General features: G+C 37.4%; 6 protein-coding genes across 11 annotated transcripts; 3 read left to right on the top strand and 3 right to left on the bottom strand.

The window, feature by feature from the left end:
- The first annotated feature begins 4 nt into the window (after positions 1-4).
- On the top strand, positions 5-2,830 carry LOC117782940 (neuronal acetylcholine receptor subunit beta-4). Its single transcript, XM_034620048.1, has 8 exons — positions 5-314; positions 373-504; positions 570-722; positions 1,029-1,323; positions 1,381-1,799; positions 2,174-2,314; positions 2,373-2,539; positions 2,607-2,830. Exons 1-8 carry the CDS (start codon positions 5-7, stop codon positions 2,724-2,726), a joined length of 1,737 nt encoding a protein of 578 aa, XP_034475939.1. The 3' UTR covers positions 2,727-2,830.
- A 1,381-nt stretch (positions 2,831-4,211) lies between these two features.
- On the top strand, positions 4,212-7,049 carry LOC117783360 (golgin subfamily A member 2). The gene is made up of 4 exons (XM_034620738.1): positions 4,212-4,370; positions 4,451-5,461; positions 5,524-6,036; positions 6,095-7,049. The coding sequence occupies exons 1-4, from the start codon at positions 4,314-4,316 to the stop codon at positions 6,836-6,838; spliced, it is 2,325 nt and encodes a 774-aa protein (XP_034476629.1). The 5' UTR covers positions 4,212-4,313; the 3' UTR covers positions 6,839-7,049.
- Positions 7,050-7,253: 204 nt separating this feature from the next.
- Positions 7,254-9,086, bottom strand: LOC117783361 (shugoshin). The gene is made up of 2 exons (XM_034620739.1): positions 8,576-9,086; positions 7,254-8,513 (listed from the first exon to the last, which is right to left on the bottom strand). Exons 1-2 carry the CDS (start codon positions 9,005-9,007, stop codon positions 7,629-7,631), a joined length of 1,317 nt encoding a protein of 438 aa, XP_034476630.1. The 5' UTR covers positions 9,008-9,086; the 3' UTR covers positions 7,254-7,628.
- A 445-nt stretch (positions 9,087-9,531) lies between these two features.
- Positions 9,532-27,945, top strand: LOC117783287 (WAS/WASL-interacting protein family member 3). Of its 6 annotated transcripts, none has more exons than XM_034620618.1 (10): positions 9,532-9,700; positions 10,034-10,221; positions 21,221-21,614; positions 22,006-22,268; positions 22,735-22,931; positions 23,177-23,560; positions 23,772-23,944; positions 24,586-24,980; positions 25,927-26,227; positions 27,434-27,945. In XM_034620618.1, the coding sequence occupies exons 3-10, from the start codon at positions 21,221-21,223 to the stop codon at positions 27,724-27,726; spliced, it is 2,400 nt and encodes a 799-aa protein (XP_034476509.1). In that variant the 5' UTR covers positions 9,532-9,700; positions 10,034-10,221; the 3' UTR covers positions 27,727-27,945. The 6 variants fall into 6 exon arrangements, with proteins under 6 accessions (XP_034476509.1, XP_034476508.1, XP_034476507.1 ...); XM_034620617.1 differs by having other exon boundaries at positions 9,532-9,778; XM_034620616.1 differs by having other exon boundaries at positions 9,532-9,788.
- Positions 17,100-18,292, bottom strand: LOC117783289 (fibrinogen C domain-containing protein 1). The gene is made up of 3 exons (XM_034620623.1): positions 18,129-18,292; positions 17,567-18,071; positions 17,100-17,503 (listed from the first exon to the last, which is right to left on the bottom strand). The coding sequence occupies exons 1-3, from the start codon at positions 18,277-18,279 to the stop codon at positions 17,344-17,346; spliced, it is 816 nt and encodes a 271-aa protein (XP_034476514.1). The 5' UTR covers positions 18,280-18,292; the 3' UTR covers positions 17,100-17,343.
- Positions 18,754-19,984, bottom strand: LOC117783288 (microfibril-associated glycoprotein 4). The gene is made up of 5 exons (XM_034620622.1): positions 19,901-19,984; positions 19,779-19,840; positions 19,668-19,723; positions 19,094-19,613; positions 18,754-19,039 (listed from the first exon to the last, which is right to left on the bottom strand). Exons 1-5 carry the CDS (start codon positions 19,961-19,963, stop codon positions 18,841-18,843), a joined length of 900 nt encoding a protein of 299 aa, XP_034476513.1. The 5' UTR covers positions 19,964-19,984; the 3' UTR covers positions 18,754-18,840.
- Positions 27,946-27,979: the final 34 nt, after the last annotated feature.

Here is a 27,979-nt window from a genome sequence, read left to right as displayed (position 1 = left end):
AGATATGACTACACCCACAAGTTGGCTTATCAGCGGTCTGCTGTTGTGCCTGGCTCTGTCACAGCGTCCGGTCGCAGCTAAGAGTCGTTACAATATCAGCTTTGCCCAGTTGGATACTTGCGATAGCATCAACATTGACACATCAAGTGGTTATGCGTATAAGGATTTCTTTATGGTGCACACCTTGGATAACAATAATATAAAATCCAATGAACGTCTTCATTTGAAATTCTATGTGCTGACCAGCATGGATGCCCATATTTTGCTATCAGTCACAAGTCATCCGCGAAACTCGGATCGCGTATATGAAATTGGTAAATCTAAGATTTGGATACAAGCTTTATCTTCGAAATAAACTCAACTTTCTCACAGTGATTGGAGCCGGCGGAAACACATTTTCCGCCATCCGTACAAGCATGGGATTGCGACGGGTCTCCACAAATCAAGATTCAAACTTGCTATCAATTTACGAGCCAACGCCAATTGAAATTGTTCAAACAAAGGGTAAGATGGGGGTATCAAATATCTGAATATATGTAAGAAATTTGTTAAACTAATATCGTTTGCAGATGGTGATCTGTCGGTTTATATACCCGGCTTCAAAACGGAGCCACTGCTCCATTTTTTAGATGCCTCGGCGCTGAACATCAACTACATAAGTTTCAGTACGTTTGGATCGAATAGTGCACGTTGGTTTTACGACTGCGCCTTTGACGGATACAGTAAGTAAAAGAATACTCATTTAACTTGGTACTCGTTTAATATAAATTGCAATCTAAGAATTATTTCTAATTTCTTTAAAGATTTTCAAACATACAAAATAAAGTTAAATCTAATATCTTTTTAAGCAAATAGTATATCACTAAAATATTTTAAGTATTCTGGATCTACGCTTAAATACGTTTCAAATGATACATCACAACTTCTTTTATTCTGTTTGGTTCAAAAGATATTCGATCTATTTTTTCTATCTTAGTCTTAAATATTTAGGCACCGAATAAAGAATTATTGTTTATTATATTTTGTAGCCAATGAGATGGAGCAGGAACAGCGTAAGCAATCCTTTTCGGAACAGCTGCTGGGCAATCTTATTTTCCAGGCACAGAACAGCTCTCTGCCCACCAATCTGACCGAGATTAAATTCAATTTTCAAATGCGTTCCCTGGCCTACGATCAATCCAGCGCATTGTTGCACACGCGGATGCAGCTCGTCTTGCACTGGTATGATCCTAGATTGCACTGGGAGCCGGAAAGCTATGGTCAAATAAAGTCATTTGTGCATCCACAACTCCAAATATGGTTACCACAGATTATAGCACTCAAGTGAGTGAAAACAGTGATACTTTGACTGGTTAGATTCAATTTCGACTTTTATTTCAGTGCCGCGTTGGATGGATTCGGAGATGTGCTCCGAAACTTCGAGGTGCGAGTTTATAGCAATGGCAATATCACGGTTATGGCCAGCAATTTGGAGTTGAGTACCTGGTGTGTGGATACGGCTAAAAATTGGCCCAACGAGCTCATCAATTGCAACATCGAGCTGGGAATTGAGGAGAATGGCGGACGCATTGCTTTAACCTACGATCATGAGCAACGCCCTCTGGCGCCCAATGAGCATGTAAACACCCCCTCTGGCTGGACATTCGTAGAAATCGAGGTCTCGCATGTGGATAATACTACGGCCATGCGCTATACGTCCGAGGGTTCGATTCAGACAATTTCCGGTGATGTGTCTATTGGATTCACGATACAAAGAAACAGCAATTTCTACAGACATGTCTTCGTCATGCCCATAGTTGGTAAGAAATCCGAGAGGATTGTGTGATGATTTATAGCCCGCGCTAATTGAAAATGGGGAAAAATAGTGTATTATAGGTATTATCGAAAATCCGAATCTTTGAATTGTGACAATCTTGAATTAAATGAGTGATATATTCTTGATCGGCATCAAAAATCGATTTAGCTCTGGATCTATGTCTATCTGTCCGTCTGTTTCCGTCCGTCGATCTCTGTTACTAGAAGGACCATTTTTTAATTTTAGCTCGTTAGCTGTTTAATAAATGAATTATCATGGGAAAGAAGAAGAGTAGGTATTCGCTTAATATTCTAAAAGTCTAAGACTATTGATTTTTACTTTTTTTCGGATAAATATACTGATGCATTTTGTGGACAGCCTGTCAGATCTTTATAGTTCTATCGTTTCTGTTACGGGGCTATCGACGTGGCGCCCTCATACTCATTGTTCTATTGCTGACAGCCTGGGGTCTGATGTACCTCACCCGGCATGCATCGCCGAGCTATGTGCCACCCATGAGTAAGTTTACTTCCCCATCAGTGAGCAATTCATTAAGTTTCTGATTTATATTTTTCAGTGTCACACTATCAGCATATTATGAGTATTTCCGTCTATTGTTATTTGCTCCACATTGCCATCATGTGGCTGGAACGATATCCGCCACGCGACAAGCCGGCTAAATGCGTCATGGCCATGATCAACTGGACACCACTGCGTTTTATTCTGGGACTTCGATTTTCCGATGTAAGAAATTATTGGTGTATATATTTAGTGTTTGTATGTTCTATTGATTTTCAACATTTTCCCATAGGCAACGGAGTATTGCGAAATTCAGGAACAGCCCTGGCGCCAACTTTCCAAGATGTTGAACAATGGAAGCTTTATTGTGATTAATATATTCTTTATTGTTCTTAGTGTTTTAGAGCTGTAAAACATTTAAAGCTTTATATAGCTAACCTTTATCCTCTATCCACTACAGAGTTAATGTATAAAAGTTTGTGACAATTAAACAGACACTAAACGTTTTAATAATATAATAAGAGTAAAAACGAAATAAATAATACGTTACAGAAACTTTTTAGAGAAAGAAAGGTATAAAATTCTAAAAAAAAAAAACATAGTTATTCAGTAATTTGAACTCATTAAAATGTTATTATTTCTATATAATTTATATATATATCAGGCATACAAAACTATAAAAAATAAATAGTTGAATCCAGGGAATAACACCGGTACAAGGAACCGTTAACTGAAACTAACCTTTGGCTGGGTCAAAGAGTTGTCCAACTTCAAATTGTCATAACTTGATCAAAACTAAACCGATTTTCAAGTGGAATGTCATTTTGATCATGATTTGGCCTCTTAATTCATTCTGTATTCAATTTTTGTTCATTTAGAAAATTTTATTATTTTCGACCAAGATTCGATTTTGATGCTAAGGGTCCCCCCTTTGAAATTTCGAAAATTCAAAATTTTAAATCTCAAGTTTTCACTTTTAATCAACTCCTTATCTCGTAATTAGTATAAAACAACACTTTAAACTTGATTCTGAGACCTTTCATTTTTTTGTAAAATATCATGTGAAATTGAAGAAAAATTTTGACTTGTAAAGTGGTTAAGTCCGCAGTCTGACCAACTTCAAACTGTCATAACTTGATCAAAACTGAACTGATTTTCAAGCGGAATGTCATTTTGATCATGATTTAGCCTCTAAATTCATTCTGTATCCTAATTTTGTTCATTTAGAAAAATTATTTATTTTCGACCAAGATTCGATTTTGATGCTAAGGGTCCCCCCTTTGAAATTTCGAAAATTCAAAATTTTAAATCTCAAGTTTTCACTTTTAATCAACTCTTTATATCGTAATTAGTATAAAACAACACTTTAAACTTGATTCTGAGACCTTTCATTTTTTTGTAAAAAATCATGTGAAATTGAACAAAAATTTGGACTTGTAAAGTGGCTAAGTCCGCAGTCTGACTAATTTCAAACTCTCATAACTTGATCAAAACTGAACCGATTTTCAAGTGGAATGTCATTTTGGTCATGATTTGGCCTCTAAATACATTCTGCATTCAAAAAAACTGAAATATAAACTTTTACCGAAATAGTTATTTCGGGACGTACCGGAACCGAAACCGTAACCTATATTTGTTTCGGTTTGATTTCCCGGTTGAATTTATTTTATTTATCTATCTATTTTATTCTTAAACAAATAACTGTTTAATTTTGAAATTGTGCAAAATTTTTGAAAATTGTAACTTCAAAATTGGCAAAATGACAAAAAAAAAATGACGGTCTAGTTTACCAATGACCCAAAAATTGATATATACCTTTTTATGGGAACCATGCCTGCCAACACAATTTTTTCTTTGTGACATGACTATTGATGTAAGCAAGTTGGCAGCCCTGCTTCTATATTTGTAATTACAATTTATTTTATTTTAAATTAGCATTGCTTTTAATTAACAAAGCAACCAAAAACGAACCCCAGTCGCACAAGCTGACCTATTGGCCATGCCGGACGACACGCAGGATGCCAAAGCACAGAAATTGGCTGCAGCGCGTAAAAAGGTAAAAGTATAAATAAAAAAACATCGTGACGTGGACACCCAGCTAGTTGGCCTCGTATTGATTTTGAAAAATTATTTTAGCTGAAGGAGTATCAGCAGCGCTGCAACAACAATGTTGAGGAGAATGCTGGCAACAACACCAACACCAACTCATCCACAGTGAGCATTGCCAGTAATCTGTCGGAACGCTCCGACTGTGAGTTGAGCTTAAGCAACGGCGGCGGCGTCAGCGTCGGCGCAACGCAGCAGCAGCCACTGGAACAGGCAGCAACAACAACAGCAATGACAGGAGTGGCTGCATACTTTACACAGCCACTGTTGGAACAGGAGCCAATGCCACAGTCCTTATGGTCGCACAATGGACAAGGCGATACAAATTTGCAGACTATACAAGTGTTAATTGCTGAAAAGGCTCAATTGAACACCGAGTTGACCAAGAGCCGGCATGTGTGTCGCGAGCGTGAATTGGAACTGGAGGAGCTGCGCACAGAGCATGGCCAGACGGGGCAGCGGTTGGAGCAGCTGCAGCAGCGTTACCAGGAACAGCAACGCAGCACGGAACAGCAGCGCAATCAAATTGCAGAGCTGCAGCACAAGTTGATGCAGTCAACTGCCCAAACCGAGGATCAGCAGACGCATCTGGGCGAGCTGGAAGCGCAGCTTAAACAGTTAAATGCAAGACTGGATGAACTGCAGCAACAGCATGCAACCAAATGCAATGAACTGGACATGGCACAGCTGCGTCTACGTCAGCTCTCGGATGAGTCCAATGTCAATGCCGACAATCGCATTGAAACGCTCACACAAACGCAGTACATGTACGAGCAACAAATACGAGATCTGCAGCAGATGGTGAGCCAGCTGACGCAGGACAAGGAGCAGGCGGCTATTCAGTATCAAAACTACGTGGCCAATTTAAACGAACGTAATTCCGAACTGGGAGAGGAGTGCAATCAGCTCAGGGAGCGTGAGCGTCAACTGGTGGAGCATGTGAGCGGCCTGGAACGGGAAATCCAAAAGAACCTGACACTGCAGACGCAATACAAGGAGGCAGCGAGCCAGCAGGCTCAGCAGACACAGGAACCGCCCGAGGTGAGTAATCCATCAATCTCCAACTGGAATCATTATTAATATATGAACTGGTTCCCTTATAGCCTGTGCCAAGTGCGGAGTTGGCAGCGCTGCAGGAACGCATCAGCGATTTCGAATTTGAGCGTCATGAATTCCAGTTGAAGATCAAATCGCAGCATGATCAACTCCAGTTAAAGGATGACGCACTCACTGAACTGCAGCAGGAACTGAATCGTTTGCAAACGGAGCAGCCCGATCAGGTCAAGTTGATGGCCACCATGGAATCCGATAAAGTGGCCGCATCGCGAGCTCTTAGCCAAAATGTTGAAATGAAACAACAACTGGATGAACTGGAGCAGCGATTTGTCCAGCTGACCAATGACAAAGTCGATCTGGTTAATAAACTAGATGCCGAGGAGTTTGCCAATCGGGAGATGCGTCTCAACTATGCCAGCATGGAGCAAAAGTTACAGGCCAACGAGGAGCGCTTCAAATTCAAGGACGAGGAGATGATACGACTCTCGCACGAAAATGTCGAGCTGCAGCGTGCCCAGCTTATGCTGCAGCAGCAACTGGACCGACTGCAGCACTATGAAGTGGGTACACAGAGATCTTGATCAGACTTAACTTATTGAAAACTAAATTTGCTTGCAGGCCAAGGCTTATCACAGCCAGGAGCTTAAGGAGCAGCCTTCTTCAGCTGAGGAGGAAGTTGCAGAAGGCGCTGTGGAGGCCCAGGAGCATGATCACTTGCATGAGCATGATCATCAGCATCATCCTCAACATCATCCCCAGCATGAGCATGAAGAGCATTCCCAAGATGAGCACTTGTCCAGCTGCAAGACGCCATCGCTGCCCACCGCTGAGGCAGTGGAAAAGTTGCAGTCCCGCTTCACGACACTTATCAGCAAAGTGGCGGATCTTACCGAGGAGAAGCACAACCTGGAGCATCTGGTGTTGCAGCTACAGAGTGAAACGGAAACCATTGGCGAATACATTGCCCTCTATCAGACACAGAGGCGTATGCTAAAACAGCGCGAATACGAGAAGGCAGCACAGATGCGTTTGCTTAAAGCAGAGCGGGAACAGCTGCGGGAAAAGATTGAGGCACTCAACAAGCTGGTGGGTAGCCTGGGCTTGGCCGTGGAGCTTCCTGCAGAGACACCACAGTCGGCGACAGAAGGCAACGTCCCCACGGAGCAACAACATTTGATCCAACGAAACGATAACGAGAAGGATAACGAAAACTCGCAACAAATACTGCACAAGATACAGGACATAATAACAGAAATTAAAGAGAATACGGAGCAGACGCCAGCTTCGTTGTCCAACACTGGCCACACTGGACACGCCGTGGATCATTTGAACTGCTGCCTGGGCAAGTTTGAGGTTGTCTAGCCCAAAGAAAATCCTAGTGTAGTAAACTCATTGTAATCAAAGTGCAATTATCTGTTAGCCTTGCGCTTTTCTGTAAAAAAAAAAGAAAAAAATATATATAATACGCGTTTTTGCTTTGGCCCGTCTCTGTAGTTTCTATACGACTTTTTGTATACTATGTTTCATGAATATTCTTACTCCGTACAATACATAAATAAAATATTTAAAACTATATAATACCAATGTTTTAATCAGTGATCGCAACTGTTAAGTGTTGTTAATTTTATTAAGCAATGTAATAACTAGTTTCAAGAAATTTAAGTTTTTATTAAATAGGAGATTGTTGCTTAAAAATCCGTGAATTCAATTGACAGGTGTTTCCAATAAGACAGTACAAAACAAATCAAAAATTAAGGGAATAATAGACGTTATTAAGTTATTAACAATGTTTTATAGCTAGTTTAATAAATTGGATATAATGTTATTAAGCAGAAAGTAAAATTAGACATCTAGTTAACTCTTTACTAAGAATTTGAAATAATTAAAATATCAAGTATTCATTAAATTTTGATGCTTAAAATAAAATATATAATACACCATGTGTTGTAAATGATGCATTTGAATATTTTATTATTTTTGAGACAGAATTATATAAATCTTCTCCATTCGAATTTGAAAGATATTTTCAATAATTTTAAGCTACACTTAAGCGTAAACAATTGAAATTTTTAGATGCTTTATGAATTACTAAGCTTAAAAACTGTGTTTAAATGATTGATGACGAATCGAATATTAAATATAAATCCAACTACTACTTGGCTGCTGACTCATTTCGTAGTTTACTTTTCGCGCTGGGTTCCTTAAGCGACTTTGGACGACAACTCCGGCTGGGACGACCAGTCAGAGTGGACTCGTTGCTGGTATATTCTTTACTTTCCCGAGCACTGTTGACAGTGCTTTTTGTGCGCTTCCATCCTGCCTTGCGATTGGTAGCTGTTGTGTCTTGTTCCTGGCGAGGAGTGCTGCAATTACCGGGTCTGTAGATAATGCCATTGAAATTTTCGAAATTCAACTGGCTTGAGCGTGGCGAATAATCAGGTCCCGCATTCAAAGAGTTACCCGGTAAAGTCAGATGAATGGGAGAGCTTTGTTCAGGAGCATGTCTCACTTGCTGAATGCTTGGCTCCACATTTTCGCAGTCAATTGATTTATCAAATTTCTTATGTACTGTTCTCTTTTTTTGGCTATTCCGCGACGATTCCTGTCTCGCGGGTGAACTTTGCTGTGGACCACGTCTTATTGTTGCCTCTTGGCTATCGTTTTCAGCATCCAATTTTGATTTACCACGCGATTTTGTTATCTTTGTAGTGGAAATTACCCTAGCTGATGTATTTGTCACGTCGCACAAAGGCATCTGTGAAGATGATGATGATGGCTGTTCGGGGATGGTGGTTGCAAGTTTCTGCTCAGGCTCAACAAACTCAATGGTTGAGGACGAAGTGGTGTTCTCGCTTTCGGTTTCTTCGGTTATGGAATATATATAACCGCTGGACATGGCAGGTGACCTAAGCGTCTGATCCTCTTCCGGTGCATTTTCTGTTTCTGGAGAACTTGGTGAAGTTGAATATACCTGCAGTTGATTTAAACGCCGCGGTTCAGGAGTTATTGGGATGGTTGGCTCTTCTTCTACACCGCTCTGAGAAATGATTTTACAATCAACATATCTTTCATTTAAATAATTTATCATCAGCTACTTACCGGATTATTTGTAACCTCGCCGGAACATTCAGCTAGTTGATTAACCGAGCTTTTTCTGATACTTTCCCTGCGATTCACATTGCTGGGTGAAATTGGCACCGAATTTTGCAATAAAATGCTGGAACGCCGAAATTCTGTGGTGATTCTTTGGCTGTTGGAGCTTCTGCTTTCTATTTCGGATGCCTGTGAAGTTCGCGAGCTTGAAGAAGAACTGACCACAAAGTCCAAATTGATGTCTAAGGAGTTCAGAAGAGTCCTAAGGGCGCATTTTAATTTATTTTCGTTGAACTGAGCGTCGGCTAAGCGTCTTTCGCGCTCCTCCATCCAATTCCTTTTGAGTATAACTTCCTCTTTATGCATTTGGCTAATTATTAGTCGCTGATTTTGTATCTGATTCATCAGCTGAGCGTTTATTAATTTATACTGCTCCATTCTTGTTTTTACATTAATTTTTATAATTTGACACAATATTTGAGTTTAGCGTCGATGCTTCTATTTACTCGATTATTTCTGAAAAGTACTCAGTGGGCACGTTACACATTGAACATTATCGATATTCTACAAGTTTCTCATCGTTAAATCCAAATCATAGGTGGCGTATTAAATAAAAATTATGAAAACTGCAAAAGTAAAAAATTAACAATTTTATTAAAATTTTTAATTCGAATCTTATATAAACTAAATGTGCATTTTTTATGAATGCTGGAACTTTATTGTGCCTCAGGGGGATAAATAATATAATTTAAATTAATTAAAAAATTCGACCAAATTATAGCAAAAATTGTGTAAAAAATTCAAAAATTAAAAAAATTCAAAAAAGGTTAATATTTTTTAATTTTCCTTTTTTTTATTTTGAAAATGTATTTTTTTTAGGTAAAACCATATTGAGCCAGATCGGAAATATTTACTGTGTGGCAACCTTTGGTTTGAGAGCCTATTTTTTCCTCTAAAAAGTTGGCAACACTGGCCACAATTTACACAGTGGCATGCACTTTCAATAAAAAGTGCGAAAACAAATGCGAATTTAGAACACATATATACGTGATATGTTAAGTAATTGACTATAAAACACGCATAAAAAGCGTAAAATGCAGTCAAGTTATTGCCGTTAAATACATGGTGCGCGTAAATATCAATGCAGCGGGCAGAGAAAGCACAAATATCGCAGTCCCAAGTCACTTGTGCATGTTTGTGTGTGAGGCCGTATGTTTGTGTGTGTTTATTAGTCAAATTTAATTTCTACGTTTTTAATTTATTTCGGCACATTTTACCAGAAAATTTTAATTTTGTACACTCTTATACGAAGCGAGCATACAACGGCTTTTGCCCAATTAAATTATTAACAACTGCTGACCGAAGGCAGCGCCCGCCCACCCACGTCAAAAACATTTGGGCAATGCATGTGTCTGCTACGTTGTTGTTTGTTTGTTGATTGCACCGCAATTGTTTCATTTTCAGCTTCTTTGTTTGCATTAATTGAAATCTAAGACCGAGAGTGACGCAAAATCAAAACGGCAAGTGCAAGTGAAGGCTTTCGCCTCGCGCCAACAACAGCAACAACAACAGACACATTCAACTACGACAATTGAGTCGCTGCGACAACAACAATAACAACAACAACAAATCAGCTGTCAAACCGTTTCAAGGTAAGTTTCTTTGTAAATTAACCCGTTTTTAGAGTTTTTCCTATACATTATTTCTAAGTCATTTGTGATGACTTTAAAAAATATATGTTATTCGGCATGTAACTATTTTAAGTGATAAATGATGTCGATATCTCAAGTCCTTTAGAGCTTATCGATAAATCTACACCTGTTTCCGTCTCCCTCTGTCTGCTTCTTCATGATATGGCTGCCATCTGATTAGAAGTAAATATGTATTTAAATATAAGTACATGGAATGTATGTACGTAATTTGATCACTTTTTGGTTCCGAGCTATTGGTTGCCCCTATATCTTATCTGCAGCTGGACGTCAGTATTTGTGCCTCTTCATTTCCATACAGTTCGAGGGTTTTTTTACAAGTCACAAATATACCATTGTGCATACCCTGTTGCCAATCTAGTAAAAAAAAATACTGTAGTAATATTGGTAGAGAAAGAAATATTTTATTCCCACCATTGAACAATTGACAAGATTGAACATTTATTGTTATAGTAACCGGGAAGAGTGCAACAAACTTATGTGCTTTGATTTTTATCAGTTGCCTGTAATTTTTGCCGTTCTTCGTTTTATTTTAATCACATTAAGCAAAGCGTTGCACGCGACACAACAACAACAATAAGAATAGCCCAGCACTGACCTACAAAAAGTGCAATGCGCTCCGTCACAGACAAATTGCAATTGCCATCATGTAAGGGTTGATTTTTAGTTGGGCTAGGCGCGAAAAAACGCACATACAAATTTACAAATGTACTTTCTGTCGAGTTGAGTACCCGAGGGAGCGTTGAACTGAATCATCAGCTAAACAAATTGTTTCAAAAGTTACAAGTTTAATCTTGTAATTCTACGAATGTTAATATACAGGCCTGTTCCGGTTTTTACTTCTTATTTCATCGGATTTCAAAAAAATTTAATTTTCTACGTTGCATTTATCACTTTATCACTTTATTGGACTTAAATTCACCAACTTTAAGTTATATGATAATGCTATTCACAATTCTGATGCATCATTTACTCGGAGGCTGTATTATAAATTTATCACAAATTTGTGGCTTTTATTGTTCTTTAAATAAAGAGTAGGTGCGAGGAAATGATACTATAGTATTAGCCCACAGTGTAAGCTAAATATAGAATCAGCAGAACAGCAGTTTACCACATATTTATGGAGAAATTAACAGTTTGGTTTGAAGAAAACTGTATAAATATATTAATACTGATAGACTTAATTTAAGCTTACTTGTTATCATATGTTCAATGTGAAATTAAGCACATGGAAACGTTATCTATTTGATAACAGTGAAAACAATGCAATTTTACTCGTTTTGGTTTTAAAATTTGAGCTATATTTAAATTAATTTAAAATTTAGTTGTATTTGCATAATATTTGCGTTTTTTTTTTTTAATTTAAAATTTAGTTGTATTTGCATAATATTTGCATTTTTTTTTGCTAAGTTAAAATAATTTTTTTATTTATATGTAAATATTCCCAGAATATCGAAATTTTAATCCTATTTGCAATTTGTAATATTAAACTTTTAAATTTATATTAAAGACTTAAACTAGAGTATTTTTTTATTCATAGTTGACAATAGATAAATGAAATATAAATAATTTTTAATGTTTTTTATGTTTTTGCATAGTTTACACAAATTGCTGTCATGCATGAAAATGCAGTCACAGACGAGTTCAATGTCATGAAAGTGGTTCTAGTCCAGGGGCTGGTTGGAAGGAGGTAAACATCTCTTGTCATGCAACAATCGATGCAAGGACTGTCGACGTTTTCTATTGTTAGAATATACCTCCCTTATGCACACCAAAAATTCTAAAGGAGAGCAACCAATAGAGAGAGAGAGAGAGGGTAAAAGCCTACTCTGCTCACAATTGGAAGTTGCATCGCATTCACGTCTCAGCCTTGTATGCGGCCATTTGTCAAGTGTTGTAAAATACGTCGAAAAGCGATTCATTGCTGAGCTGCCGTCAAGTTTCATTGACACACGTTTCAAATACATGCACATACACCTACATGAGAGTATATACATATTTAAATATGATTCATGCAGCATAAAATGCACTTCCTTATGCCGTGAGGCCTGCTCAGAATTGTTTGAAATTTACGATTTTAAAATATCCCTCATGCCAAGCCTTCTGAAATACGCTCACAACTCACAAACAGAAATTACGAATTGGCAACGAATTCGAAATACCCTCAAAGAAGACAAAATCCCTTGTTATGCTTTCTTTCTATTGGAATATTATTGTGATATGGGAAATAGTAAATATTGATTAGTTATAATAAAAATGTAGAATCCGATCCCAATATCCTAATGGTTTGAAAACTAGTAGCACTACATTTTAATAATAAATTATCAATTGTTTCTTGCAAAATAATTTTACAATTTAATTTATATTTTGTAAGTTTTATTTAAATAAATATAATCATTACGTTTCCCGATCTGATGACATTGTTGACTTACTTTATCCCCTTCAAGAGTATTGAAAACAAACATTTTTGTGCCTTTCGCTTCCTCAATACAAAATGTGACTCATCCATCCACACAACGTTGATTGTTTACATCATTGTTGTTATTGTGATACATAGGTATGTATGTGTGTATGTGCAAACATAAAGTAAACTTAACACCGCTGTTGTCATTGAGCGCCTCTCAACGTTGCAATATTTTGCATTAGTTATTTAAGTATTATGCGACGGCGTTTGAAACCGCATTTTAATAAACTCAGCAACGAGCCCCACTTTATTGTTGTTATTGTTGTTTTTGCTGTAAGCAAATACGGTTGATCAAAACGACATTTATCCGAGTATCAACGGGGGGCCTAAGTACTGGGGATCATCATATATATGAAATTGTCACATAAAAAACAAAAAGAACTGACATAAATAAGAAAATAAAATGATATGATATTGATAAATTTATAATTTGATAATCTTATTTTAATCTTAAGCTCAAATATTTGAGCCAAATAAGTAAAATTTTTGTGGGCGCATTTAAAAAAAATCAGATCACATTGAATTAGAAATGAACAAATAATTATTGGGAAACTGGTTCTTATTCATTTTAGTAAATAAAGTCGATACTTTTTATGAAGTTACATATATTTAATCGCAACAAATTTCCCTGAGAGACAAAAATGATTCATTAAAATGGCAGAATTAAGTTTGATTTGATACTGAAACTAATTTCAAATGCGTAGGCTCTCTCCACAGATTCTAAGTTAAATTTCTGTGACTCAGAATTTTTGTAATTATAAGTGTATAAATGAATTAAGTGATTGCTCATCTTATAATCTGTTATTTCTCTTATTTGTTTCTCTTAAAATTGTACAAATTTGCCATCATGATCTCAGATAGTATGTGCTTATTTACTGTAAACAAATTTCGTTGATTTGCGTACGTGTTGGGCATTTGAACGTCGAACTTGGGGTATATAAATATGTACGCACTTATAAGTAATGCACATGTACAAGTATATAGACATTGCCCTGATGTTATAACAATTTGTGAGCAGCACATTTAAGTGCAAACATCACATTTATTTATTTCCATCTCTCAAAAATGTTTTGCACTGCGGTCACATATTATTATCTCTTGTCAAGCATTTGGAATTTCAATTAAATATCACGATACCCAGGTTTTACAATTGCCGCAAAGACATTGAAATGCTAATTAATTGCAAGTGGCAGTTGCCATTGTAAGCCAACTTCAACCGATTATGGCCCACAGCCAAGACAATCCAACCAGAGCACGTCAAACCCGAAATCACTGTCAACTCGACAAAAGAAATTGAAAGCGAAAGTCAGTTGTTGAGTTTTTTCTTTCATCAGATTTTATGACTTTATTATTTAATCTGTATTCGGAAACCGGTTTCGACAACAAATCAATATCTTATCATAGCAAATATTGTTTTTATAAGCAAAATCTTATTTAGAATTGAGACCAGGTATCAAATGCGATTTTAAATTATAGATAGATATTTTTGAGTCATCAGCTTAAGATTGATTGAACCCTTATGAAATTAATTCATCTTAATCAATATTCGAAACAAGTTAGAAAAATACAAAAAAGTTGCTTAAAGATAGGTTTGTAGTTTTTATTATTTAAATATTATATAGGATCTATAGATCAGATTTCACGCTTAGTCAATATAAGGTTACTGTTTTGTGCAGTGTATTTTTGCTCTTTCTCAACTGTTTGATATTACAAGAAGCTCTGATTAAGGTCCTACCACAAGGTTTGATTCATAGGAAGGTTTATTTTAAAAGTTACCACATAAAATATTTTTAAATATTCCTTGAAATTCTTTAAGAGTTTATTGCAAACTCAGTTACTGCTATTATTTGCTCTGAATTAATCATTCAACTGGTTTGCGGCAATATCAGAATAACATACATCACATGAAATTATGTCCACTGTTCAGGGTATTTCTTCATTGGCCATGAGTCATGCCAAACAGTTCTCTGGAAGTTTATGGTATTAGACGCCAGGAATTTGTATAGTTACTCTATCTTATCTGAAAGACGATAAACTTATCGTTTGGCACCGTGCAACCAAAAAAAGACAATAAAGACATCGTGAAATATTATAAAAATAAAGATTATTTTGGTGTTGGAAACAAACTTTTCAGACAACTTGGGGTTAAGCCTAAACGCATGAAAGTCTTATGATTTATTCGATAAGGCATCGATAATTCGGGTTCAATGACAGGGAGTATACTGGGCAAATTTTAGCTAAGTACTTCCATTATTAAGGTTTCTTAAAATTGTTAATTCGATGACTCACAATAGAACAATACGGAAATGCGGTCAGTGAACAAATTTAGGATAAGTTTATTGCGGTTTTATCCTGCTTGTCATTCAGTTAATGTGTTTGAGGTGTGTTTCTTCTCCCCTTCCCTTAAGCTTTTCGATTGCCCTAAACTGTCATCAACTTAATTGCCACAAATATACTAGAGCGTGTTGTAGTTGTTGTTTTTGGTTGTCGGTTGTCTGTTGTAGTGGGCGTGTACTGGGCCATAAAATCAAATTCAATTTGACAAATCATTACAACACGCATTGGTTTCGACTTCATTTTGGGGCTTGTTTAGCTTCAGTTGATGGATCCTCTCCGGAAGTGCTGCCCAGTAACGCGTGCAAATTGATTTCCCTGTCAAAAATTAATATCCAAGTCAAATAGTGTGTGTTAAATGGTAACACTCCTATTTGAAATGCACGACTAGATCTCGTGGTTGTGGTTCCAACGTAACTTTGTAAGACAATACATTGCAAACATTGCGTAAGTGCTTCAAACCGCAAAACGCCCTCAACATCAAAACATGAAAAGTGTGGCAACCCCATCCATCTGTCTCTACGTGTGATAGAAAGAATGACAGTAAGGAAAAGCGAGAACGATACTGATTCGTATACAATTTTAGCTTGAAATGTAATGTATCTAGAGAATTTCTTATGATCTATTGCATGATGTTATTGTGGAATCAGTTGTGAGTATCGAACAAATGGAAATATTACATGGATGTCTATCCATTCCTGTCTCGAAAGAAAGAAAGAGAGAGTCCGGAACGATCTTGTGTCGGATAAAATGTTACTCTAAAATGTTATAAAATAATTGTTAACTTTTAATGCAAAGGTAAAGGAGTACCTAGATAAATTCATCTGATAAATATTATGTACATATAAATATTACATGTATACTGAAATTTAGAGGAGAGGGGAAAATTCTTGTGCTGGATTATATTTTAGTTTTTAAATGTAAATAAATTTTTATAGATTTTCTTACGATAGCACTCTATGATATCATTATGGGGACACTTAAGAATAATATGTAAGTAGAAATATTTACACTGATATCTATACTTGGAAGTGCTATATTTATTATACGAGTATATACATATGTAAATATAAACATGGCATTATGCAAATGTTTTGAATGACTAAAGACCATGTTCATAGTATTCATTTAAGAAGTATCCAAATGAATGTGTGTGCTTATTGTCAGTGTCTCTGAGTAGTCTGATCATTGTCAACAGGCAGTCGGAGCAGCTGCACAATTAAGCGTCGTCCCGTCTGTTGCCTATAGGCTATAGAGAGTGAATCAAGCTAAGCCATGAATCATGCATTTAAGAGCACGAGCACTTAAGGAGTTTCCAGTTTTCACTGATCATGTAAACGATCATGTTTGTCCCACTGTGCCAGTTAATGACTCAAGTCTGAAGCAAGACTGCAAATATTTCGCACGTTTCACAGACACACACACACACACGCGCACAGTGGCCCAGAGTTACAGTTAAACGTTTTTTGTTTTTTTTTTTTGTGTACTGACCAGCGATCATCAGCATCAAAGCTTTGTTAGTGACAGGTGCTGAAATGCGGTTGTTGTTGCGGTTGCTATTGCTGTTGCCTCTCTTCATTTTGTCTTTGTCTTTATCTCTTCTGCATTCGACAGCAGCAACAACTACAACAACAACAGCAACAGCAATAGCGACTGACGTCACAGACGACGTCGCTGTCGCTTTATTCTAATTCTAGCTGCGTCCTCGTCGACTTTAACGGCTAATTTTATGAATTGCTTGGAGCGCGCTCTCTCCCGTCTCGCTCTCTTATGCGCTCTGCTCCCCACCTTAAAGCTTGGCGCGCTCTCTTTGTGTTGCTCTCTCGGTCTGCGTCTCCCCTGCTGCGCTGCTGCTGCTTGCGCTCTCTGCTTTGGCATCGCATGCGCGACCGTTGTTCTTCAGTTGCTTTTCGACTCGCGAGCTGAGCGCAACGCACACTTTACGGTTTTACGGTTATTGTATTTTTGTTAGTGTTGTAAATGTGTGGAGAGCGGCCAAGGCATAATTAATAAAACAAAAGCAACGACAGCCACAAGAGCGCCAAATATAATCAAAACGTAAATAAAAAGTGTAGTTGATAACGAAACGAAACAAATGAACGACTGAACAACTGAAAAGCTGAAAAGCCTTAAAACTGATCAAAATCTTTCATATCAAATTGTTACTGTGGATGAATCACCGCCAACGCAGCGACAAATCGATCAAGTTTACAAATTATTGTTGAAAACTGAATAATAATGAGCTATTAGCTATGACTGATGAAGCCTCAGGGCTTCGGTAATGAAGCTGCTCGACACCTTGGCCTTATCATCATTTGTGTTAACTTGTAGCCGTAGTCGTAGCCCCGCCAACTCTTCCAGCAAATGCCTCGACCCGTTAGCTTCACTTCATATCTGCCACCCTCAACGTACTGACCATTCAAATTGCTGTAAATAATATATAAAAAGTTTATCAAAGATTATAAAAGCTCTCAATGTAAAGGTACTTACCTATGGTGACAATCATTGTACCACCAAGCACCCACATTTGTGAGAGCACAACGATTCCTGCTGTGATCGTTATCAAATGTGGAGAACGGCATTCCCTCGTGATATCTCAATGAATCCCCCGCATCTCCCGAGTATTTCCCCAACACGCGCAGTGCAAACGAATCGGATTCGTTGCCTATGGCAAATCTATCGTATTTGGCATAGTGAGATTCCCCATCAAAGTCCTCCAGGTGTATGTACAGCTCGTAGGGCTCTGTTATCGTTATCGCGTGTAATTTCTTCAGTCCAATAAAGAACTCTGCGCTCAAATTGCCGAAACCCGATCGATACTCGGCCCAGCTGCGATAAAAGTTCTCGCTTCCATCCTGGCGACGTTGTATGGTCGTCCAACCAGCGCCAGCTGTCCGGGTCTCACATGCCACCGGAAAGGGCTCCACACCCGGCACCTGTATAGTGTGTAAGCCATTCGTATTGATCATAGCCGCCAGACAGGATGGTGGATAGCCTATGGATAAATTCGAGATGAATTACGCTTCTATTGAAGTGGATTAATACGAATTACCTGAAGTCACGGATTTCTCACTGTTGCCTCTTAATTGATTCAGTTCTAGTTTTAAGCTTGAAATCAATTCTTCAGCGTTGTTTACAATCCTTTCCCATTGTGATCCATTATTACTCGGAACTTGCGCTCTATTAAAACTTGTGAGGAGCATCAACAGTAAATATATTCCAAACTTGCGATTCATCTGTGCTGATCTTGTAATCTAGACTAAATACTATTAAATTTAAAGTGCTGAGATTATAGATTATACCCTGTAGTTTGTGCAAAGCGGGTGTATGAGAGTGAGAAACTTAAATTACAACATACGAGTACAAATAATAATCTTAATATATATTAGATTGTGTTAAAAAATTGTGATGTACTAATAATTACCACGTAGTTAATTTCAAAATGTAACCTCATTTCATTGTGTTATACAATAGTCGTATCTAATCAGTTGCATGTAAAAACGTAGGTCAAGTATTTCAATGCAAGATAATTCTATGAATAAATGCAAGCTAGTATTTATATACTATAACTTATTTATTTGTTAAACTGCTGTTCAGGAAATATACAAAAGGCTTTGCCATTTATTTTTAAATCATTTTGCGACCTTTTTGAATAAAAATAAAACACATTTTGCATATTAATCGAGTATATATAGTCAAGTTTTATATAATATTCTTTAATTCTTCAATGAACGAAAATGAATAATGCATACAAATTACGAATCTTAAAATGATTCACATATTTCTGCTGTAGAATTGCTGTGCGTCTTTAGGGTAGCTGGAAAATGTCGGCACTTGGGTCTGATCATCATTTGGGTTATCTTATAGCCATAGTTGTGACCACGCCAGGCTCTCCAGCACATGCCCCGAGCGAAGAGCTTCTCCTCGTATTTACCCCCATCAATATATTGTCCATTCAGATTGCTTTTAAAAATATATATATAGAATTATCCCCATTTTTTGGGTAGCTGATCTCACCTGTCTACACAACTGTTGTACCACCAGGCACCGACATGGAGAAACGCACAGTTTCTGGCAAATTCACGATCATTATCCCGATCGTATGTGGAGAACTTCATTTTGCGATGACTTCTCAGTGAATCTCCCGCATTCCCCGAATATACACCCAGGACATTGAGTGCATAATCATCTTCTTCGCTGCCAATGGCAAATTCATCAAATTTCGCATAACGTTTCTCCCCATCAAAGTCCTCAAGGGCAATGTACAGTTCGAAGGGTTCCAGAGCTGTAATGGCACGTAGTTTCTCCAATCCTATGAAGAACTCACCGCTCAGATCCCCGAATCCCTCCTTGTACTCGTTCCAACTGCGATAGAAGTTTAAGCTTCCGTTCAGACGTCGTTGTATGACCAACCATCCAAATCCGGCAATGCAATTATCACAGGACACTTGAAAGGGAGCCATTCCCGGCACTTTTATCCTATAAACTCCGCTTGCGTTAAAGAAGGACGTTAAACATGATGAGGGATAGCTTCGATCTGTAAAGACCTTGTATAGCACATTTTACACTAGAGACTTTGAATAAAACATACTTTCTTTAGAAGAATTCAAATCATTATCATTTGTTCGTTCCAGTTGATTCTTCAGGCTGAAAAATATTTAACTTTTATCTTATGCTAGTATAAATTTCTCTGTCCACGCACCTTGTAAGTAGCTTTTCTGCTGTATCCTGCAATTCTTCCAGTTGCCTGACCATATCTTCACCCTGTAAAAATGGATGTGTTCGTCATAAAACTTATTAAATGAACACGACTTTCATTCTTACCTCCACTTGAATCAAAAGGATCCACATAATGCACAATGAATTGGCAAATTTTTGTAAATTCATGCTAATGAGCTTTCCACCTATTTTCTACGGATAGTGCTAAACGTTTATTTGTAGAATTGCATTTGACACAGTTTCCAGCTCTTGTCTTATCAGCTGCTATACGAAGGTTAATCTATAAGTCTAATCTCTAATCACAAATCATTTCACGGTTCTTATTGATTGGTTCATTTTAATACCCTCGATTTGCAATAATGGACATACTATTTGCAAAAATACTGTTTAATTGAAATTTTAGCTCATTAAAAATTTATTATTGTTAATTTATACCCTTGACTATAAAAACCTTACCTGATATAAACCTACTACAGAGTTTTAATACGTTTGGCTGCATTTTTGTCTTTATTAAAAATGTAAAAATTGAACAGACAACAATTATAAAATTAAAATTAGCTTTATAGTTAAAAGAGGGTATAATACAGGGTATTAGCTAGTGGACTATACATATTTATTTACATAGATTTTTATATACAATCAGATCGCTTTATTTAAAAAGAAACATTTCAAAAGAGATGAAAGTAAATAATTTTTAATACCATTTATAAACAATTAAGTAAAACTCAATAAATGCTGTAAAGAGCTAAAAATATATTTTGAATATACATATTTGAAAAAATGTATACAATGTTTGTATGTTATCTATATGTTATATTTAAGAAGAAAAAAATGAAAAAACAAATAAATTTGAGCGATATATAAATGCTAAAAAGCGATCTACATACTTGAGTTTGATACACATACTTCTCACATACACAATACACACATAGACACAAGATGCTGGCACGTGGGCTGTATGTGGATTCTGTGGGAGATGCCGCCCAATGCCTGTCAAACTGTGCGGGGTCTGGCATTAATTTTACGCGCTGTTTGCGTTTGCGTTTGGATTTTATTTTGTTTTATCGACGCGTCAATCTCGAAATGAAAATAAAACAAAAGTGAATAAATAAAACAAGACAAGACAAGCGACACACAAATGGACATAAATAATAATAATAATAAGTATAGAAACTTTGTTATTAAACGTGTGGGTGGCGACAGTTGTTGCTTCGCTTCAGTCTTAGTTCCCAGTCTTCGGAGACAGTCTTCTGTTTAGTCTTGAGCCGCAGCCACGACGTGGCGCACACGCAAAGCGTTTCACGGATAGCTAAGCTTTCAAATTGCCCTTAAAATGCGTTTAATTCGACGCAGTCCAAAAGTAATCCCTAATTTTTGGTTTATTATTTAGTTGTTTAATTCTTAATGTTTTTGTTGACTTTGTAGATGGCCATACCGCCACCACCGGGACCACCACCACCGCCAGGACCGCCGCCGCCTCCGGCTATGGGCGGTTTGAAACTGGGCGGCGGAGGAGGAGGAGGTGCCGATCCGCGCTCCGCCTTGCTAAACTCCATCCAGAAGGGCACAAAGCTGCGCAAAACGGCTACCGTGGATAAAAGTGGGCCAGCGTTGTCCGGACGTATCTGTGATGGAGACGGAGGCTCTGCTGTGGCGTCCGCTTCCAAACGTACGCTCAACAACAACAATAACAATAACAGCAGCAACAACAACAACAGCAGCGGTAGCAACAACATTGGCAATGGGGCCCCGAAATTGGGCGGCCTTTTTGAAGGTCTTTCGCAGATGCCAAAGCTGAAGCCCGTTAACGGTGTTCGAGGTAAGTTCCATAAGTTCCACGCACATACAGTTACAGTTTTATGTTTATATACAGTATGTCAAGTAATTTTATTGACAAAGAGAATACCTCATTTATTTTATATGCCAACGAAAAAAAAACATTTAAGAACAATTTAAAACAAATAGAAATTAAAATTTGTATATAAGATTAAACTATTTTAAAAAATAATTAATATAATGCAGTGATTTTTTTCTTTGTCAAAACAATTATTTGACATACGGTATGCTTTGCTCATGCAAATTAACATTGAAATTTGTTTTGTTGCTCAATTGATTTCCGCTTTGGATATTCGGACAAACGCCCACGCACTCACAACAATAACAATAACAACAGCAACAACAACAACAATAACCATCATAAATATTTGCAGGAACAACAACAACAACAAAGTCCACAGCGAATGAGACGCGCAGCAACAGCCCCCCCGCTGCCGCCGCCTCTGCCGGCGTCGCTGCTTCCGCTGGCAGCAGTGGACCCATGGACTTCAACACAGAGCTCACAAAGCATTTAACATTGAAGCGTCAGAAGCAACAACAACAACAACAGCAACCAGCAAGCAACAACAGCACACATATCAATGCAACCGAAGCAAATTTAAGAACAAATCGTGGACCACCACCGCAGCCGCCAAAGGTAAGACAGAGAGAGAGAGTGAGAGAAAGACCCACACAAAGAAAAACTATTTTAATTTACTTTATAAATAAGCAAAATCAGACAAGGGAAAGGCTAAAAATAATACGAATTAAGTCTTAAGTACTCAAAGAGACTCTTTACTAATTAAATTAAAAAATAAATTCAAGAACTAAGATATTAAATTAACAATAAATTCAGTTTATTATAATTATTTAAAGTTAAAAGTTACAGATTTTAAAAATCTGGGGATTTAAAAAAAATAATTTAATGTATCGAATATTTTCTTATACGTACAAAAACAGATGTGATGCAATTATTAGTAATGAATTTAAGTAAATATTTAATATTATTTTTTTTATAAAAAATTAGAATTTTTATTTATTTACACTAGTTTAAGAAGCGTATTTATTTACAATATGTTCCGTAAAATATTTATAAATTTGTTCTTGTTGCTTTTTTTTTTTAGCAGAACTCCAGCGATTCCATATTAGACCGCATGAACATACCTCGCACAACAACAACGCCCACATCCAGTGGCACATCCAATGCGAATGCCACATCGACTGCCAATGGCAATGGCCATGTCAAGTCGAAAGCCTCATCGCCTACGCTCTCGGAGAGCGGCAGCAGCGGCAGTGTGAAAAGTAAAGCGGCTAATCTTAGGTGAGTCTCCGCAACATGGACAGGTTCCAATTGGGAACGGCTAATGATAATCATTTACTTATTTTCTTTGGTATAAATGTTATTATTTTTGTTTTGGTTACGTTGCTGTAATCGATTTTTGAATTTTGAATATTTTTTTGTAAACTTTTGTATTTGTTTTTTAAATATTTATTTTGTTTTTTGGTTTCCTTGCCGGGCATTTGGTTAAACCCCAATCCACGAAAACAACAACAACACATCCACAGTATCTCGTTAGGCAATAGCTTTGTAAATAGTTCAATTACAAAAACAACAACAACAACAACAAATTCAAGTCGAGCAACAACAGCAACAACAACAGCTTCAAGTGGAACAGTGCGCAATTTGGCGCCAAATAAATCAACATTGTTTGGTGGTAGTGGTAATGGTAGTGGTGCTGGTGGTGCATCAATTGGTGGTGGTAATGTCTCGCCCACGCCCACTCCGTCACCCCCCGCCCAACAGCAACAGCAACAACAACAACCGAAGCCGCCTATTGGATATGGCAAGCCAAATTTTGCCCCAAAACCGCCGGGCTTACAGCAATTGGCCATGGCCAATGGTCACCAGCGTCCAGCGGTTGCGAGACATCACAGCATGAAGTCACCCAGGTATAGCACTCATCCAATACTCCGTCTAACTAACCATAAGTCACTGCTTCAGCTGCTGCGCTTTCTTCTCCTTCTCCTTGGTAACGCAATTTGGTCAGAAGCTTTCCAGCTTTAATCCTGCTGCAATTGCACACTGCTTTAACTTGACTTTGATTGTGACTTCTTTGACTTGATTTAATACGAGTTCTCTTTGCTCCCCTTTTTTGTACAGATCTCCGCCAGCTGTGGGCGCCATCAATGGTCCCGTTTTTCCAACGCAACAACATTTTGGCACAATGCGAGCACCGCTGCAACAGACGCTGTTACTCCAGTCCAGCGAAGGCATCGGTGGCAGCACCAACAGCATCATGGGCACCATTCGGTCTGCCCCCAACCCGCCAAAGAGTATGTATTCCAAATGTCTAGACTCGTAATGTAAAAATACAACAAGTCGTTTTTAGACTACTTTACACGACAATTTTCATGAAAAAATAGACAAATTAACTCTTTTTTAACTCTGCATCAAAATTAAAAAATTCACTTAAAATTTCTATATTTCAAAAACTTCAAACTGCCATAACTTTGTCAAATCTTGACCAATTACCTTGCGGATTGTCAATTTTATCATTATTTGGTCTCTATTTTGATGTCGCATCAAAATTAAAAAATTAATTTTTTTTACCATCACTGTCCATTTTTTCCATACTTTCCGCTTAACTCTCTTTCAAAAAATAAATTTTCTTAAACTAATCAGTTATTAGTAATTCAACTTTATTGTCTAAAGTTTGAATATTGGTAACAAAAGCTGTAGTTTATTGTAATTTCTTCAGCAGCCTAAGCGCCTGAATGTATGCAGTAAATCTTAAATCTATTTAATTTAAAATTCATAGATACCACTTGTAAAAATCGATCGTCAAAATGAAAATGAAAATAAATGAACGATATTTAAATTGAGTAACGTATATCCTATAAAAATGTCGATTGTTTCCACCTGTTGTTACTTAGTCAGCTTTCTAATTGAATGCTTTTTTCTTCCATCTTTTTAGCACGCCCCTCGGTGAAGCCACCGCCGCCTCCGACGCCGGCGCGCAGCATCTCGAACAGCAATTTGAGCAGCATTGCAGCGCCGTTCAGTGCCGTTAACACGACGCTGGTGCAGAGTGCAGCCATCAGCAGCACGCCAGCGCCATCTCCGCCCCCGCAGCTGCCATCGAACTCGAGCAGCAGCAGCAGCGTTGCCACTCTGCGCGATCAGTTCCGAGTTGGCGGCAATGCAACGCCATCGACACCGCCAAATGGCATTACTGCCAGCCCGAAGTCAGCGACAATGCGGGAGAAGGTGAATCCCATCATTTTGAACGGTGGTCCCATCAATCCGCCAGCGTTGCCACCACATCGCACTTGCCCACCGCCTCCGCCGCCGCAGCGTCAGTCCAGCAATGTAAGTAAACAACAACAAGTTGGCCCAAATGCCAAAGGTAACAGCTGCCAACTCAGCTCATTTTTAGAATGGTACTTACACTGCAAGAAATTTGTAGTTGAGTTAAGTTTGTAATAATGCTCTTATTCCTGATTTGTGTCTGTTTAGTCAGTTAGCTCTTTTCAAATTATTTATTTAGTTGCAATTGGCTTAAAAGAGCATAGAAATAAATATGAAATTTAAAAATATATCGCTTAAGTTTTAATTTGACTCTGAAATACGAGTATAAAACAGTCAAAACAATTTAGTTTCTTATAGATATTTTTATAGGATTACAAAAAGTAATACGAAAAAAATATTTATTTGTTTATTGTATTATTATAATAAGCACTAGAGTAATAATAATTTCATAAATAGTATTAACTTGACTGCAAAAGTACAATTCTTAATTACCTAGCTTTATAGAAAATTTAATCTTTTGCTTGAACATTTCTCGCAGTGCACAAAGCTAACAGCTGAGCTTCGACTCTCGCATAGACAAGGACACTCTCTCTCTCTCTCTTTCTCTCTGTCAGACACACGTTGGCTTGACTTTTTTGCACTGCGCATTTGTTCGCTCTTTGCTCTTCGCTGCGCACTTTCGTTTTGCTACCGTTTTTACTACCTTTATGGATTTTCCAACAATACGTGACCAAAACAGCGTCCAAAAATACGCACGCTCTATTTTGTTGTCTGTTGTCGACTGTGAGGAGTGCAATAGTTGAATTTACTATTTCTTAGCATGTGAAACATTGGATTAGGCAACTGTGTGTGAATTCAATAACAAAAGACAGTTGAAGAAGAATTTAATCATTAGCATGCTGATGCTCAATCAGAAGCGCAACGTAACTAAAGTCACTGGCATTTGAACTAGATTTAAATTTGAAAAAATAATAAAAAAAACTAAATGATTTATTTTTATTTTTAGGCTGGATCGCAGCAGGCGCCTGTGCCGCCCCAGCGTCACTCCTCCATACGGGCCAATGCGCCATTGACGCCGCCCACGCACATGGCCAATGCAACGCACAATTTTGGCAGTAGCGGTGGATTGGCAACGGCACCAGGATCAGGAGGAGCGGCTGCGGGAGGAGCTTCAGTTGGTCGGCTGGTCATCGATTTGGAGACAAAGTTTGGCAAGAGATTTCATAATGTCACCGAGTTTCCAAAGCCGCCGCCGTTTCTAAATATACAAAAAATGTATCCTAGTCGCACGCTTAAGGCAACCAATGGTATGTAATGGATAAATGGATAAGTGTGAATGTATGTGTAACTACATATATGCATATCAACATATGTATGTGTGCGTGTTCGGGTGTATGGGTTCAATTCCTCCGTTTATACGCCGTGTTAATTATTATTATTATTATTATTATAACATACTATGATTATGATTAGAATTATTATTATTATTATTGTTTTATACACACATGGAATGCTGTTATATAATGAATACATAAATGCATCAACTGCATATTATTATTATTATTTTTAAGCCAAAATACATTTGTGTAGCATTTGAAAGATTTTGAAAGAAGAAGATACCTTATACAACGATGTAATTTTTAATTGTACTAAAAACACACATACACACACACACACACATGTTATTTAACGTTACAATTTTTATTAATTATTGTTTTTATCGCGAAAATGTATACAAATGTTATATAAATATAATTATGCAAATTTGATAGCTTTATTTTGTTAAAAAGCATATTTTCAATATACTTTGATACTTTTCATTATATAAAATATATTATATATTTTAAAGTTTGTATGTTAACAAAGAAAACGCGATATTATTACTAAGCACACGCATATTTTGTATTATTTTTATAAAGATACATATGTTTTAGTATAATGCCTCTTATCAATGTTCATACTACAATATTGCATTATGTTCGAGTCCCAATGCATATTTTATCTGTACTACTTATATGTATCTGTAGCGCATGCTTTTACTTTATGTATTGTCTACGATCAACGATCGGCTTCATTATATATTTACATAAACATATATCTACTTTAATATCTTATCTTTTTACACATGCAAAAATACTTGTATGTAAAATATCGATGAATATTTAAGTTTAGCACAAGCACATTATTGTTTTATTTGAAGTTATTTGTATGAATAATAAAAGGCCAAAATAAAATTAAATAAATAAACACATGATTTGTCTATTGTCCTTCACAACAACACACCAAACTTGTCTCCAATTGATCCTGTTTCTCTGCTTTTTCTACTTCTTTATGTTCGATTCATTTGTGTGCGTTGCGTTTGCTTGTAAAATATTCATTGCCTAACCGAAAGGCGCGCTTTGAAATGAATTCAACAACTGTCTATGTATGTGTATCTATCTATATATATTTCTCCCTTTCTCTCTCTCTCTCTCTCTCTCCACTTGACTTTTCCCATAATGTTTAATATGCAGAAGCTGCTTTGGCGCCCAACAACAATAGCAACAACAACAACAACAGCTCAGCTGCATACAACAACAACAATGCAAAAGCGCCACCTGTACTGAAACCTGCTTATGCGCCGCTTAAAAAACACCGCGCACCCGCTCCGCCCCCGCAGGCTGGCGTTGCCGCCGCCACAGTGTCTGTGATAAGGCAATCCAGTTTTCTTTATGGCGGCAACAGCGCAGCTGGCGCTAACGCCGCCAATGTGCGTCCGCAGTCGCAGCCGGCGTCAAGCGTACCGCGAAATTCAACGGTCTATTGAGAGGGAGTCCCAATGTAATCACAATTGTAAATGATATCGATGTTTATGCTTTGTATATATACAGTTTATATGTGTGTTTGTATTAATTGTTCTTCTGTGTGTGTGTGTATGACCAAAGTTGTATGTGTATGCGTGTGTGTGTGTTAATGCGAATTGTTCAAGTGCCGTTTGTAAAGTGTATAAGAAATTTGAGATGCACAATAAATAAGAAAGACAGAGAAAAGAATTCTATGAGGTGCCATACCTACACATG

This window comes from Drosophila innubila (assembly GCF_004354385.1).
Source record: "Drosophila innubila isolate TH190305 chromosome 2R unlocalized genomic scaffold, UK_Dinn_1.0 1_C_2R, whole genome shotgun sequence".
Classification (NCBI taxonomy): Eukaryota; Metazoa; Arthropoda; class Insecta; order Diptera; family Drosophilidae; genus Drosophila; species Drosophila innubila.
The sequence above is the reverse complement of the archived record's forward strand: the minus strand, read 5'-3'. Positions and strand labels throughout refer to the sequence as shown.